Source organism: Orycteropus afer, unplaced genomic scaffold (genome assembly GCF_000298275.1).
Source record: "Orycteropus afer afer isolate SDZICR_OR568_19922 unplaced genomic scaffold, OryAfe1.0 scaffold00128, whole genome shotgun sequence".
Classification (NCBI taxonomy): Eukaryota; Metazoa; Chordata; class Mammalia; order Tubulidentata; family Orycteropodidae; genus Orycteropus; species Orycteropus afer.
Window position 1 is genome coordinate 7,062,674 of NW_006921715.1, and position 15,572 is coordinate 7,078,245.

The following is a 15,572-nucleotide window of genomic DNA, read 5'->3' on the forward strand; positions in this document are numbered from 1 at the left end:
GGCGCCCGGCCTGCTGGAGATGGGGGCGCTCTGTCTGGACTCGGAGATCATCTTGGGCTTCACCAGCCACCTCCTGCGGCGGCGAGGCAAGGTAGGCGGCGGGCGGCGCGCAGCGCGCGGTGTCCCGCCACTTTGCTGCGCGGCTCCGGGTGCGGCACCCGGCGTGAGGCGGCAGGTGCCGAGTGCGCCCGCAGTCGGGCCGGGCTCGCTGCACCACTTTCCCCTATGAGTGCGGCCCAATCCCCCTTTCCTTCAAGGCAAGGTCTGGACCAGGCGGAGAGCGCAGCGCAGGGGCCACGGGTCCCACCGCGTGCCCTGAGGGGCTGGGCGAGGCAGCGGCGGGGAGTCCTCGGCTGGGCCGGAGTCACTGAGGAGACTCCAGGTCCCGCGCGCACCTGCGGGCTCTGCGGGGCTGAGCCTGGTCCTGCTCACCCCGAGCGTGAGCCGGTCCCGTGCTGCCGCGTTGGTGCGGAGAGCTGAAGTTGCAGTGTGGCCGGCCGCGGGTGTGGTACCAGGACTCTGGGGGTGCATGTGGAATGTGTGCGCGCGCGTGTGTATGTGGGTGGCATAAAAGGTGTGTGAGGCGCGCTTCCCGGGCGGGGGCGGGCGGGTCCCCAGAGCAGTTGGGGGGCGGGGAGTGGCGCTGTTTGCACGCAATGCCGGGTGGGGAGGAGAGTGGTACCCCGATCCGAATGGGGACTGGCGCCCGGTTTCCTGGGTGTGGAGGAGAAGGGCTGGGTGGGAAGGGGCTGGAGGCTGCGGGGTGGCAGGAGTGAGAACCGGGAGGCCCTGCCCCTTTGTTGCCCCCCTTCCAAGAACAACACGGAAAGCGGGGAGAGGCGAAGACCGGATCCACCCTCTTTTCTTCGGGAGTGCGTGCGTGGGCGGGGCGGACCCTCCAAGTGAAAGGGAGGTGGGCCAAACGTGAAGAGGGAGGGCCCGCTTCGAGGGGCTCCGGAGAAGGTGGGAGCGACTGGAGCACCTAGGGGGTCTCAGTGTGCGCCCTGGGAGGTCGCAGCCCAGTGATCGGTCCTGGCTTAGCTCTCCCCGGGACCGAGGCGCGCCTCCCTGCTCCGGCTGCGCGGAGCCCCTATTCGCTGGGCTGGGGGCTCGCCTCCCGGAGACCTGGGCGGCGGGCGCGCGGCGGCCGGCAGGTGGCGCGCGCGTCACGGAGCCGGGTGCCGCTGAGCGGGACTGGGGTCTCGGGCGGACCCGGAGCTGGGACCAAGCTGCCTGCGGCCCAGAGACCGCGGCGACACTGGGGCGGGAGCAACTGGTCGCCAAGGGGGCGACCTCCCAGCAAGAGACAAACAGGCAATTAATCGCGCAGCTAAGTTCCCATCTGCCAGGTCTGGCGACAACAGGTCTCGCAGCCCCGGGCCGCGCCGCGCTCCCTCCCGCCCAGGCGCTGCCTGGCGCGCACCCCGAGACGGGCACACGCGGGCTGCAGACACGTGGGCCGCTCGTAGACAGGCCGCGACACTGGTACACCGACAACGGGCACCGAATGCCCTGAGGTGCCAACCCGGTGCCACTCGCCGCGCGATAATTAGACTCAGAGGGTGACAGAGACGCGCGCAGCGCCCTTGGATCTGAAGCGATGCGCGGACTGCAGTCGGGCCGGGGTTCAGACCCTTCCTCGGCCCACGTGGCCGTGTGACCTTTGCAAGACCTTGCCTCGTAACCTCAGTTTACCCGCCTGTAAAGTAAGGAGGAAGTCAGTGTCTCAGAGGAGACGCGCGGACTGCGTGTCCCGGGAGAGCAGCTCTGTGGCTCGTGCGCGCGCAACTTGTCTGGCACTGCGGGCCCTGCTCCCCTCCTGCACGCAGGGACTCACCAAACAGGTTGGGGTCCTTCGGGTGAGAGGGGCCGCGCGCGGAAACAGGACAGCCCCCCTCCCCCAGCACCCCCGGCGGGGGGCAGGACGGGGCGTGGCTGCCCTCGGGCTCCTCGCCCCCCCCGGAGTCCCGCCCCGCCCCGCCCCCCGCCCCGTCTGAGCCTCGGGAGCGCGCCCGCTGCTGCCACAGTCGCGCGCTCTGGGCCGCTGGTCCGGGCCGCGCCAACTTCGCGGCGAGCCCAACCATGGGGGCGCCCCCAGGCCGCGTCACGTAGCTGCGGCCCTTCGCTGTGCGCTGGGCCATGGGCGGCCGCGGCGCCCCTCTATGCGGGGCGCAGCCCGGGGTACGAGGGGGCGGAGGCGTGCAGGGCCGCGGGCCCGGCCTCCTGCCGGGAGGGACCGGGGACCTTCGGGGTGGAGGGAGAGAATGGGTTGCAGGCCGGGCCGAGCGTCCCCAACTTTGGCGAGTGCGTCAGTCTGGGGCTGGTGGGCGCAGGTCGCCGGGAGCAGCCCAGGCTCAATGCTTCTTTTCCGCTTTCGCCCCACCTCCCGCAGGTGGCCGAGGGTGGCCCGGCCTGCCAGCCGCTGCAGCTGCAAGAGGTGTCCGCCCTCAAGAGACTGCCGGCGGGACCGGACCAGAACCCATGTGGCGGCCGCCCTGCGCCGGAGGGGGCGGGGGCCAGCGCCGAGCAGGGACACCCAGCCAGCGGAGGCGGCTGGTGCCGTCACTGCCACACAAAGCTTGCAGAGCTCAAACGACAGGCGTGGAAGCTGGTCACTGGGCCTGGGACACCCCTCCGGGTAAGTCACCCCAACTCAAGTGACTCCTCTGGGCAGGGCCCGTTGGCACCCGTGAAACCTTGGCTCCAGGCCTGCCTGCCCTGCTGTTTGACCATCCAGTACTTTTGGCCTGGCCCCTTCTCTGTGCCTCAGTTTCCCAGTTGTAACAGGAGAGGACAGGATCGAGAACCTCTTTTTTGGGGGGTCCTGCAGAGACTCCCAGGGGGGTGACAGTTTCTGGTCGGAGCCCAGATGTCCCACAGTGTGAACCACATCTGTGTTTAGAGGGGAAAGGAGGGGGTGGGCGGGGACTCCACCTGGGCGGGGCCACCAGGGCCTGCCAGCACTGAGAGGTGACTTGGTGCGTTGTCTCCCTTGGGGCACCTAGGCCCCCAGCCAGGTGTCGGGAAATCGCACACCTGGGCCACAGGGCCTGGAGGGTGCCAGGGCAGGCCGGCCTCTGCCTGCCCTGCTTCCAGCCTCCCCCCAATCCCTGGCAGATCCTGAATCTGCCACTCATCTGGGCAGTGCCCAGCCGGAGCCCTGAGGGGGTCGCCAGGTTGCGGTCCCAGCTGGCAGGGAGCAGGGCGTCTGTAGGGGTACAGGATCTGTAGGTTTTACAGCCATTGGGCTTTGAAGGTGCCAGGAGCATTGTTCCTGGGAACAATGTGCTTGCAGCTGAGGTGGGGTCTCCAGAGGAAGCCGGCCCCTCTTGACCTTCAGTGTCTTGTGACAGAATTCCTGGGAAGTCCCAGTCGTTCCCATGGATCTAAATATAGGGCTCTGTGGGGCAGGGCAGGCAAGACCTGGGACGTTGGGAGCCCTAGTGAGCTCTGGCTGGGGCTACCAGGGTGGGTACAGGCCCGGCCTCTGCTCTGGTCACGCAGTCCCGGCCTTCTAGAGTCTGGTGGAGGTCGGTGCAGGGCTGCAGCCCACTGCCGCAGCTAGGTGAGGGGACCTGCAGCCTGTCCGGGGTGGGTCTGTCCTATGGGTTCGTCTGTACCCACTGCCCAGGCAGGAGCTGGAGAAAAGTTATTAAAAACAAAATCTACCCAGAGATCCTCTCCATAAAGACAAAGAGGGGCAGGAGCTCTGTGGTTGAATAAGCCTTAAACTGGAATGCAGTGCCACTGGGGCCATCACTAAAGAGACGGCCATGGCACACGGGCACTGGGCCCTTTGTGGAGCCAAGTGGACCCACCCGTCGTGCCTGAGTTGCAAGATAATATTGCTCGTTTGCTAGTATCTTTTTGGCTGGAGAGGAGCTCTGGTGGTATAGTGGTTAAAGCATTCGGCTGCTAACCGAAAGGTCAGTGGTTGGAGCCCAACAGCTGCTCCTCGAGAGAAAGATGAGGCCGTCTGCTTCTGTAAAGATTGACAGCCTTGGAAGCCCTTTGGGCAAGTTCTACTCTGTCCCAAAGGGTCACTCATTGCCATTGAGCTGATTTTGACTCATAGCAACCCCTCCTTGGGTTTCTGAGGCGATATCTCTACAGAAGTAGATTGCCCAGTCTTCCTTCCGGGGAGTGGCTGGTGGGTTTGAACCGCCAGCCTTCTGGTTAGCAGTCAAATGCCTTAGGCATTACATCACTAGAGCTCCTAAAGGGTCGCTGTGAGTTGGAATTGACTTGATGGCAGTTGCTTTGCTTCGGTGTGGTTTGGTTTATGGAGCCTGGGCCACTGGAGGTGGGTAACCTGCAGTTACATTTCAAACAGGAGGCTGCCTGAGACATGTCTCATTTACCTACTTGTCAGAGGGCAAGGATCTTGCCATTACTAATCAGTAAGGCGAATTGCAAAAGCCTCATCTGTCCCTCGCTTTGGACAGGGTGTGACAGCCACCTCTTTTCAGTCTGTTGTCCTTACACAGTCTAGCAAGGGCAGTTTGGGACAGACTCCTTGGTGCCTGTCAGTGCTCACAGGCCCCTACCACCCCCGGGTGGCCAGAGATGGGGGGATTTACGCTTGAGCTGCCATCTGACTTGTGGGGTGGGCTTTGCCCCAGTGCTGGCCCAGCGAGCACAGGTGGCCAGCTGTGATGGTAGAGGGAGCTGAGGACTAAGGTGGTCCCTGGTGGTCCCTGCAGCCGGCTCTGACCACCTGGGGCGCTCACCTCCTGTCTGCCCCAGCCTCCCTGGGTGCTTGTCTCCAGTGCTGGGTGGGGCTCACCCTCTTCCCCAGTCCCTCCGTCCCCTGCTGTGCCTCACGCCCACGGTGCCTGGACCTCAGTGGATGTCTCCGCGGTCAGCGTGCAGTAAGCTTGGAGTGCTGTGCAGTCGGTGGGCTCTGCCAGGGGAGGAAGCTGGGCCCGGGGACCTTGATGGGGTGTCCCCCACCCTGTTGCCTCCGGGAAGCTGCAGCCTCATGCCCTGTCCCCTCCCTCAGCTGTGCACACTCGGGGGGGGAAGGTGAGGCCTGCAGACGTGGGCTGCTTTCAGTTTTGGTTTTGGAGGGGAGCTCACTGGGGTGGAGTGTGTGACTGCCTCTGGAGTGGTCCCAGCCGGGAGCCTGGAGTGGGTGGGGTGGGGTGGGCCCATCTTCTGAAGCCCGCATGGCGTCAGAGCACTTACCCGTCACCATGGGCTTGTCCACCCTGGTTCCTGGTGACCCCACGTGGCTAGGAGCAGCACTGTGTTCCACGGTTTTCAGGTGGGTGTTTGAAAGGAGACCGTGGGGCCTGTGTTCCAAGGTGTGTCGTCTGGTTGGACTCAAACCTCTAGCCTGTCAGTTAGCAGTAGAGTGCAGTCGTCATGGTGACGTCAGGCTGCAAAGCTGGCATTCTGGGGCTTTCCCAGGGGCTGCTCCTGAGTTCTCATCATGGTCCATGAGCTCCCCCTGGTTCAGCACCTCACAGCTCACAGGCACGTGTGCCCCGTTCAGGGCCCCCTGCTCTCACCCTTGGGGGCATTGATTGCAGACCCACTGCTGGGGGCCCAGGGAGGAGGTGGATCCTGGGACTCCGGCCTCTTGATGTTAGTGAACCGCAGCTCCAGGCCCACTGGGAGAGCCTGGGCAGGTGCTGTGACAGCCTGTCAGGGACTTGTCCCTGGAACACGTGGTCACCCCATCCTGGCCCCTGCCGCTGCTGCTCTTTGAAGACCTTCTACTGTGGCTCTTTGCAGAGGGGTGAGCTCGAGGGCGATGTTGGGCCAGGTCCTTTGGGACACAGGATCGGGTGCACTCAGGGCCCTGTGGTCTCACTCTCTGCACCAGCCAGCCAGCCCGGCCCTCGGCACCATCACTTTTCCTGCCCTACTCCAGCTTTCTGAGGACTGACGTCTCCTTCAGACACGCCCTGCGGGAGGCCACCCCTCTGTACCCTTCCACCCGCCTCCGGCACTGTGTGACCACATGTGCTGCTGCGAGGGCAAGAGGGGTCCAAAATAAGACCCCAAACTCACTGCCATTGAGTCGATTTGACTCATAGTGACCCCTCCTTGGGTTTCCGAGGTGGTGTCTCTACAGAAGTAGATTGTCCAACCTTCCTTCCCAGGAGTGGCTGGTGGGTTTGAACCGCCAGCCTTCTGGTTAGCAGTCAAGTGCCTTAGGCACTAGGCCGCCAGAGCTCCTAAGGGGGTCCAGGTTACCTAGAAGAGTGACACTTTCTTCCTCCCACACTGTGATAGTGGCCGTTCGCTGGCCAGCCCGGCTCTCCGCCCTTCGTGGACAACGACCCCTCTCCTGAAGGATTGCTCCCCTGCTGTGAGGGGGAGGGGCGCCCCTGGGCATCATTCCAGCTGCTGCCCCAGATGCAGTGTTCAGAGGTGACGATTTCCCCGGAGACCTCGTGACAGTGGATGTGTCAATAGCGGTGCTGAATTGGTTAGCGCGCCAGCGGCAGCAATGTGGTCAATCCCCATTGAACTTCCGCTGTGGCTCACCAGCTCAGTGGCCCCTGCCCACGTGTAGCCATGGCATGTTCTTAGATCTGTCCCCAAGGGCAGTGAACACCAGCACACCCCACCTGGAGGGCTCCTAGTCCACAGTCCACAGGGGTTGGCTCGCGGCTCCCTGGCAAGACCACCCTCTCCTCGGCCCCTCTCCTAGGCCCCCTCGTTTGTGGTCTGGGGTGGCAGTCCTGCGGGCTCTGGCCTCGCTCCACTTTCTCCAGGAAGCTCTCTTGACCCCCACGCTATGGCCCCACCTCGGAAGCCGTTGACATCAGATGGCAGTTCCAAGGCCGCTGCTGTCTGGGATGTGCCTGTCTGTCTGAGTGCAGCTGGCCTTGGAAGTCAGCAAGCCCAGGCCCCGGGTCAAGGCGGGGGGCGTGGCTGCCGCCCCCCACTTGTTTGGAGCCTGGCCCCAGCTCCACCCACTTCTGGGCCCCCTCCCTGCTGGGCTGTGGTTCCCACCTTGGGGCGCGGTGCTCCACAGATGGGCCCAGGTGTCGGCGGGCCTTGGTGGCAGCCAGGGGAGGTGTGAGAGGGATGGATGCTCCCTGGGGCAGCCGCTGGGCGGTCTCCCAGCTGGCAGGGGACAGGATGACTCAGTGGGAGGGAGTGTCTCTGCAGCTGGGCCCTGGAGGCCCGCCCCTCAGCGTGGTGGTTGCTGGGGCAGGGGCAGCCGCTCAGTAGTGGTGGTCGTCCGGCACGCCCCGCTCTGATGTGCGGAACCAGTATCCGGGCTTCCCTCTGCCTCAGCCTGAGGCAGCGCGGGGGCCGTTCTCCTGTGCCCTCCCTTTGCTGTCCAAGGGTTTGGGAGCGGGGAGCAGGGAATGGATTTAGCTTAAGTGATGGGACCCACTGTCCTTGATCTTAGGCAGCAGTGGAGGGAGCTTTGGAAGCTGACTGGGCACAGGGACTGTGGGCCCCCGGGGACAAGCATTGTGTCCTGTGGGGGGTAGACCTGGTCTCTTCTGGGGCACAGAGGGCTGACTGTGGGGTCACCAGGTGTCACCCGGTGTCACCTTGTGGGGCACAGAGGGCTGACTTTGGGGTTACCAGGTGTTACCGTGGGATGGCTGGCATCTGTCCTCTGGGGCATGGGGTCACCATGTGATTGCTGGCATTTCATTCTCTTGGGCACGGGGTCACCATGTATCCATAGGATGGCCGGCGTTTTGTCCTCTCGGGCATGGGGCCACTGTGTGTCACCGTGGGGTGGCTGGTGCTTGTCCTCTTGGGCACAAGGTCACCATGTGTCCTCATGGGATGGCTGGAGTTTTGTCCTCTCAGGCACAGGGTCAACATAGGATGGCTGAAATTTTGTCCTCTCAGGCACGGGGTCACCATGTGATGGCTGGCATTCTGATGATGGCTCTCGTGCATGGGGTCACCATGTGTCATCACGGGATGGCTGGCATTTATCCTCTCAGGCATGGGGTCACCTTGTGTCACCTTGGGGTGGCCGGTGTTTTGTCCTCTTGGGCACACGGCCATGAGTTGAGGCCGTCTCCACAGCAGCCGAGAGTGATAACACAGATGACATGCTGCGGTGCCTGGTGGCTGGGGCTGCGTGCAGAGCCGGACTGAGAGTGTCTGGTGACCGTGAGCTGCGCCGTGTGCTGAGCACTGTCCGAGCACCACGTGTCCTTCCTGCTGCTCTTCTGCCTCCCCCCACCCACTGGCAGAGGTCGTCCTTGCTGATCCTGTCTTTTGCCCCAGGTCCCCCAGCCCTCCTCACTGTCGGTCCTTGTTACCCTGGCCGTGGCTCCGGGTGAAGCAGGGCTATTGAGGGAGAAGGGCCTCAATGAACTGTCTGTAGTGAGCTGCCCAGCTGGCCGGTCCTGGCACCTGGCCGCTCGGACGCGTGCCAGTCGGTGCTGGGTGGGCCGGCGCCTGCCCCCAGCAGAGGAGGAGGCCTGGGCCAGAGCTCCAGCCTGCTGGGACGGACTGGTCCCCAGAGCCCTGGCAGGTGTCTGAGGGAGGCGGGAAGTCTGTTCTCTGTGAGGCTTGGCCCCCGGGGTCAGCAGGGTGGGGCTGGGGCAGTTGACAAGTTTCCAGGCTGGAGAACGGCGCTCTGCACCCTTGTCCCTGCCCCTGGTGGCACTGGAGACACGGGAATTTCCTCGACAGCTGGACCCTGGGGGCAGCTGTCCGCCAGCAGGTGGGGGCCCCTTCCTGGACCTGTTGTCAACTCCGGAAACAGTGGCTGCGTGTGGCCACACCCAGGGGAAGGCTGAGGCGGGGATGTACTGGCCACACGCTCTCTGCTTCAGGGCTGCCTCTGGCCCTACCTGGCTGTGGGGGCTGCCGGGGAGGCACCCCTGGCCTGGGCCCTGTTTGTCTCCCAGTGACCCCCTTCCTAGTGACAGGGCCATGAGGGCTCTGAGGGGGGCAGCTGGATTGTCCCTGAGTCCGGGGGTCCGTCTCCTGTCCCCTCCTCCTCCATAGTGGCCCTAGCTCCAGCTCTGCCCCGTGGAGAGCTCGGCTGGCCTTGGAGCTCCGAGCCCTCTGAGGTGTGCGGTGCTGGTGGTGTGTCAGGCCTCCCAGCAGGAGACCTGAGAACCGGACTGAAAAGTGGAAAGTCGTCATTTTTAAGTCACAGGGAGGCCCTGGGACCCAGGGGGCCCGATGGGGGGCAGTGCGTGATGCGACATTGAATCAAATTAGGGAAACGTTTCCTGAATACAGGTAAGATACCTGCTTAAGTAGACCCTGAAGGGGGAACTGAAAGTCTGTTCTGCAGGGACGGCAACGCTCAGGAGGCCCTGGCCTCGGAGGGTAGCTGGCCTGAGGGCCGGAGGCCAGGCATCCGGGTTAAAACTCCTGACACTGGAATGACCCCTGAGGGGCTGGGGCCTGTGGATACTGGAGTTGCTGGGGCCTGGAGCAGAGCTGGGGAAGGGCCTGGCCTCAGAGCTCTGAGCTCCCTGAGGTTGGGATGGGACAGGAAGTTAAGGAGGGAGCTCTGTGGTTGGGTCTTAGGGAGGGGAGCGGGGCTGCATGGATCTTTGTCCACATGCCCGAGCAGCAGGGGGTAGGGGGATGAGGGTGGACACCCTCACCTCCTGTTGAGGGGCCAATCTCAGCTCCTCAGGAGCAGCCCCCACCAGGACCACTCTCCCCAGGGCCAGGCTGATGCCGTGGGGACCTTGGACTCTGTCCTTGCCCAGCACTGGGCCCTCTGGGCTGCCTGCCCCCTTCTGGCCCACAGGCCAGGGTTGGGGTCCCTGCACTTGGGGCATGCACTGAGGGTCCTGGGCCTGCCTAGACCTGCTTCAAAGTTCTCCTGTGTCCAAGCAGCAGGCCCCTGGCCCCAGATGGACCCAGCCTGGTTCTGGGCACAGGATCTAGGGGGAGACGCTGGGTGGGGCTGGCACCCTGGGGGACGCTGGGGTGTGGAGGCAGGGGCAATGGGGAGCCTGGGCCCAGGTGGCCACTGTGGGTCTTGTAAAGGCCTCCAGCTCTGCTGGCCTCTTAGGTCAGTCAGGGCTCCTGCCCTCCCCTGCCCTGCCCTTCCTGCTTCCTGCTTCCTGCTGTGCAGGCCCCAGTGGAGTGGCAGTGTGTGTCCCCCATAGGCCTGCACGGCCAAGACAGGCAGCAGTCCCAGAGCAATGAGCTGATGCGCCTGGGCCGGGGGCTAGCTCTGGGTCTGGGGTGGGGGTTGGGTCTGGATCTGGGCCTGGGGTGGGAATGGGGCCAGGATCTGGGTCTAGGGAGGGGGTGGAGCCCGTGTTGGGCTGCCTTTCAAGTTGGCTAATGGTTCCAGCAGACTTCCTTCCCGTAGGCCGCCACCATTAGCAGCCTCCTGCTGAGTGGAAAAATCTGGTCATCTGAGTGGGGACCTGGAATACAGGCAGGGGCAGAACCCCGAGGAGGGGGAGGTGGGCAAGTCCTCTTCTGAGGCCCTGCCTGAGACCTCTGGCTGGGCTGGGGGCCTGAAGGGGCCCGCCCTGGGGCCTGGGGGCTGGGGGCCTGAGAGGGCCTGCCCTGGGGCTGCTGCGTGGCCCTCCCCCCATGGCCAGGGAATCTGCTGTGATTGTGTCCTCCTGCTTGGGTGTGACCTTGAGCAGTGGGAGCGGAGCGGGGGTTCCTGAGGTATTTCCGTCGTACCCTATACCTCTGAGGCCCCTGCAGGGGCGGCAGTCTGGGGCATGGTGTCCCTTTCATGGGCAGGGCCTCATGTGGCCTTTTGATCCTGGCACCTCTGGCCTTGGTGCACTTCCTGGGGTGTCTGTGGGAGTAGGGGGTTGCTAATGGGGACCAGATTTGGGCACTTCAGAGCCTCTGCAGAGAAAACCAGGCAGCCGACAAATAAGCGTGGTGACTGATGGCTGGCTGTGGCCACCCTGTCATCTCTGGGTGTGCTCTGGTGTTAGGGGAACTCAGTGGCTGGGGTCTCAGCTGGGGCTCACCCTGCAGGGGTGTGAGGTGTGCTGGGGACAAAAAGAACAGTGATTGACCTCTCATGCTGGTCTAAGAGTTGGGCACCAGCTGAGGGTCACCACAGCCACAGCTGTCCTCAGATGTGAGACTTCCCAGGCATCCATGGACACAGACCTGGCCAGCCACAGGCAGGCTCAGGGCTATGGATGGGGTCTCGGCTTCCTTATCTGAGGAATGTATGTGTTGGCCCCTTTTGTAGCCAGCAGGATTGGAGCCAGACCTTGGACAGAGTTCCTTGGGACCTGAGACGAGGGTACCAGGCTCCGGTCCTGCCTGCTCTGAGGATTGCAGTTGGCCCTGGCTGTGACTGGTGGGTGAGGGATGGGGGCTGATGGAGTCAATCTGCCAGAAAATGGGCTGCCATGGAGGCACAGACCAGCACTGGCTGGGGACTGGAAAAGCTCTGGTGGTGGGGCTGGGTGGATGCTTCAGAGATGGGCTGCCCTGACCAGGTGGCACCTTATGATTGGGGCACACCCCTTGGGGAAAGGGTAGCTATCTTGGGGCCCAGAGAGCCTGACCACACCTCCTGGTGAGGGGCTGGGGGTGTGGTTTTCTAGCCTGGAAACTTCTCAGCTGCCCCTGAGGCCCCTCCCACACACCCAGGCCTCACTAAAGGCTAGACTTCTGACTTCCTTAGAGACCCCCAGGCAGGCCCTCCTTCAGTCAACCACCAGGACTCTGGGAGCCTGGGGAGGGGACAGAGGCAGAGTCTGTTAGGGGACATGGGATGGGCCCGTGGGAATAAGCACTTGATGGTTTCCCAGTTGGTGGGTGAAGTCTGTCCAAGGGATGGCTTCTTCTCCTGGCGTTTTCATTCTTCTTCTTCCCTGGAAGGTGCTACCTCCTCCAGGATGCTTTCCTTGATTCCAGGCTGGGTGAGGGGCTCTGCTGGGCTCCTTGGGCTCCGGTTCTTACCCCTTTCTGGGCTGCAGCCTCACAGATCACGGGAGGGGAGCATGGACTGGGGGCAGCCCATGCGCTGAGAAACTCTGAGCCTAGGGACCAGACTCTGCCCGGGTCAAACAGTCTGGGCCTCCAGCCTTGCCTCCTGGCCTCCAGTGCTTGCCCCTTCTGTGGGGCCTTCAGTGGGGTCGTCAGTGATGGCTCCTTGTGGAACTGTAATTACATCGCTGCCTGCTGCCATGCCTCACCTTGGTCAGGTTTGTCTCCAGGCATGACTTCTGTGGCACAAGCCCGCAGGACCTGACATCACTTTTCTGGGAGATCGCCAGCTTCCCATCTCCCACTCAGCTGAGTGTGACTTTGGGAGACCCCATGGCTCTGGAATGGGTGTTGCTTTTGAGCCAAGTCTTCCAGAGGGTTCCTGCAAGCCATTGCCCAGGCCAGAGCTTCAGGCAGAGGGTCCCCTCCTCACTCTGCAGACCACTGGGATAAGCAAACTTGGCTGCCTGTGCCGGCGCAGTTGTCGGGGAGCTGGCAAACACACCTGGTTAGCCGCTGCTGAGCACGTTAACGGCGAGGGAGGTGGGCAGCTATTGAGAGCACCTCCGCCTTGCTGCTAATTACCGTCCTGCTGGGCCCGTGCAGATGACACGGCTTGGGGCTTGTTACTCAGTTATGGACTGTGTGGCGGTGGCCGCAGCGGGCCCCTGCCGAGGAGGCCCCGCCTGGCACCAACCGCACCTTTGTCCCTTGCCCCCCAGGACCCTCGCCTGTCTGCTCTGCTTCTGGAGAGGCTCCCTGCGCCTGGGACCCTGCCGGCGTGCTGTCCCGAGGCCGAGCGCCACTGTGAAGTCTGTGCTGCGCACCTGAACCAGCTCCCGTGGGATGCGCTGCAGCTGCTGCAGGCCCCTGCCCGCCGGGAGGACCCTGACACGCTCCGAGGGGGCCCTAGCGGCAGGACCAGCCCAAGGGATGCGATGGGGCCGGCAGGCCCAGCAGGGAGGCCGCCGGGCCGGGCTGGGCCAGACAGGAGGAAGGGGCCGGGCTGGCCCCCAGGGCCCAGTGTGCAGGTGTCCGTGTCCCCGGCTGGCCCTGGTGGGGCGCTGAGCACCGTAACCATCCAGGCTCAGCAGTGCCTGGAGGGCATGTGGAGTGTCTCTGGTGTCAACAGTGCCCTCCCGCCGACGTGCCTGGTGAGGGCTCGGGTGGGCAGGGTGGCCGTCCACTTATGGGAAGCACTGGGTGGGGCTGGACCCCAGCTCCTTCCACCGGCTGCCCTCTGGACCCCAGGACAGGGACCTGCCCCGAGACAGAGCCAAGCAGTGGAGTGAGGCCTGAACCCCGTCTTCTCCACCGCCGGGCCTGCACTCTCTGGGCTTCTGCCTCCCCCGCTGATTAATTCCAGAATGACCTCTGCCCAGAAAGGCTCCCCTCCCCAGGAGACCCAGTAGGGAGCCTCAGTGGTGTCTGGGACTGCCCACAGCCTGGGTGTCACCTCCTGGAAGCACTCTGGCACCCATGGGTGCTCTGGGCACCAATGACAGGAGCTGGGAGCCTTGGGGGCCCATCTGTGATGAGACTGCTCTGAGGGCAGGCAAGGGCTGCTCCAGGCATCTGCTGGGGTCTCTCCCAGCTCCTTTGAACCCCCAGTTTTCCCCCGAGGAGAGGGGATCTGGGGGGTGGGGTGTTGGGCTAGGTTGGAGTGCCCGGGGTTTGCTGTGATGGGCTCTCTTGGAGGGGCCTGTCCCCCAAAAGTACCCCTACAGCTCGGCCCACTCTGCACATTTTGGGGTGCGCTCTCTGGCTGCTTGGTTGGATACTGAGGCTGGGGGCCAGCAGTGCTGGCACAAGGACCTGGTGATGTCCCTGGTGCTGTCTCTTGGACATTGGGAGCAGGAGGCTAGTCAGGGAGGGGCTGGGAGGGGGAAATATGGAGGGCAGGGTGGGGGTAGGGCAGGGAGGGGACGCTGGGAGGGGAAGAGGTGGAGAGCACAGGGAGAAGAGGTGGGGCTGGGGGAGGGGTCTGGACAGCCCACTGCCCTTGTGTTCCCCATTTGCTGCTCCTGGACAGCTGCCCAGGCTCGTGGTGGGAGCCCTGCATTTCCTGGCCGTGGGAGCCACGTTTCTGCTCCATTTGTGGCCCCACAGGCGCAGCCGGGGTGTAGAGGCCTGGTGTTCTGTCCTCCCGGTGCAAGTGTCTCTGAGATGTGGAGGAGGGCTGGGGTGCAGAGACAGTCTCCCTGTCCTGGGTGTGGGGAGCTGGACCACTTCCCAGGCTGCCTCCCTGGCATGGCCTTTCTGAGGCCCCTGCTGTTTCGGGACTTCAGTGGCTAGGCCTGTGCGTCTCCCCTGGCTCCAAGGCATTGCTGCCAGGCTGTGCCAAGCCACCCGGCCAGGCTCAAGGCCAAGGAGAGGCTGGCCAGGGCCTCCTCGTCCCTCCCTTGCCTCCTAGCTTGAGAGGGGCACGGCAGCGGTGGGGAAGCTGGAGGAGACCCTGGAACCTGGGTGAGCCAGGAAGGCTTCCTGGAGCCGGTGGCATTAGACAGAGCTGGAGGGAGGTGTCAGAGACGGTGGGCTAGGGTGGGGCAGTTGGTGTCCCGGGCATGGCTGAGACAGTGGGGGGCACAGTGAAGGTCCAGATCGGGGCCTCAGGAGTGGAGGGCTGCCTTCCCTAGGGGAGCTGAGCTCAGGTCTCGTGGGAGCCTCAGACGCTGTGCAGAGAGGGCTGTGCCTGCGTCCCGTGGCTGAGGGGGCACAGGGGGCAGGGATGGCTGGGAGTGGGTGGGGTGGGGAGCGTCGACTGCAGTCAGAGGGGGCTTTCTTCCCGACCCCCGGGGCCAGGGCACAAGTGCGTCTCCTTCTCCGGGCCGCCCACCGCTCGCCGCACGAGCCTCAAGAAACAGGGGGGTGGTCTGTAAGCCTCATTGGGGCGGTGGTAGTGGTGGCTGGGTCCCCCTGAGTGTCCCTTCCCTGTTCATTTGAGCATGAGCATTGAGCGCGCCTCAGAGGGCGGGTGGGATATGATGAGAGTGGTCCTGTGGTCAGTAGGTGGGTTATTACACACAAACAAGCTGAGGACCAGGCTAGGAAGTGTCCCCGAGTGAGGACCGTCTGGGAGGTGGCCTGCATCCCAGCCTGTGACACCATGTGGGCAGAGGCTGTAGCCTCCTTCTGCTCCGTGATGAGTGTGGAAGGGTGTGAGTCTGCCTGGGGGGCCCTGGGCTAGAAGGAGGGAGGAGGGCAGAAGACCCAAGGCAGGGCCTAGACTTTCCTGGGTGCTATGTCCCAGAGCCTGCCCCTGGCTCCTGTGGGAGTGGTTTTACTGTAGTTATCCTAGAGTGCCCAGCGGTCCAGGTGGGGCAGCCCATGGCTGACAGCTGTGGCTCTAATCAAAACCATGGCCACTTCCTGTCCCTATGTGCCCAGAGCACACCCTTCCGACTGTGGGGGTTGCCCTGCAGGACTGCTTCCCCCTTAATTCCAGATTTTGTCCTGCAGGGGTGGAGCTGGGTGTCCTGCAGGAGTGAAGTTAGGCCTTCCTGCAGGGGTGGAGTTAGGCCTTCCTACAGGGGTGAAGTTAGGCCCTTCTGCAGGGGTGGAGCTGGTCATCCTGCAGAGTGGAGCTGGGTGTCCTGCAGGAGCTAAGTTAGGCCTTCCTGCAGGGGTGGAGTTAGGCCTTCCTGCAGGGGTGGAGATAGGCCTTCCTGCAGGGGTGGAGTTAG

The 15,572-nt window shown here is 63.9% G+C and overlaps 1 protein-coding gene across 1 annotated transcript in view; it reads left to right on the forward strand.

The window, feature by feature from the left end:
• The first annotated feature begins 2,139 nt into the window (after positions 1-2,139).
• The window catches only part of KIF26A (kinesin family member 26A), a 38,112-nt gene continuing 24,679 nt past the window's right edge, over positions 2,140-15,572 (forward strand). The window contains exons 1-3 of the mRNA XM_007944582.1: positions 2,140-2,181; positions 2,393-2,638; positions 12,612-13,043. Coding sequence (XP_007942773.1) covers positions 2,140-2,181; positions 2,393-2,638; positions 12,612-13,043 — 720 coding nt within the window. The remainder of the gene's footprint in view (positions 2,182-2,392; positions 2,639-12,611; positions 13,044-15,572) is intronic.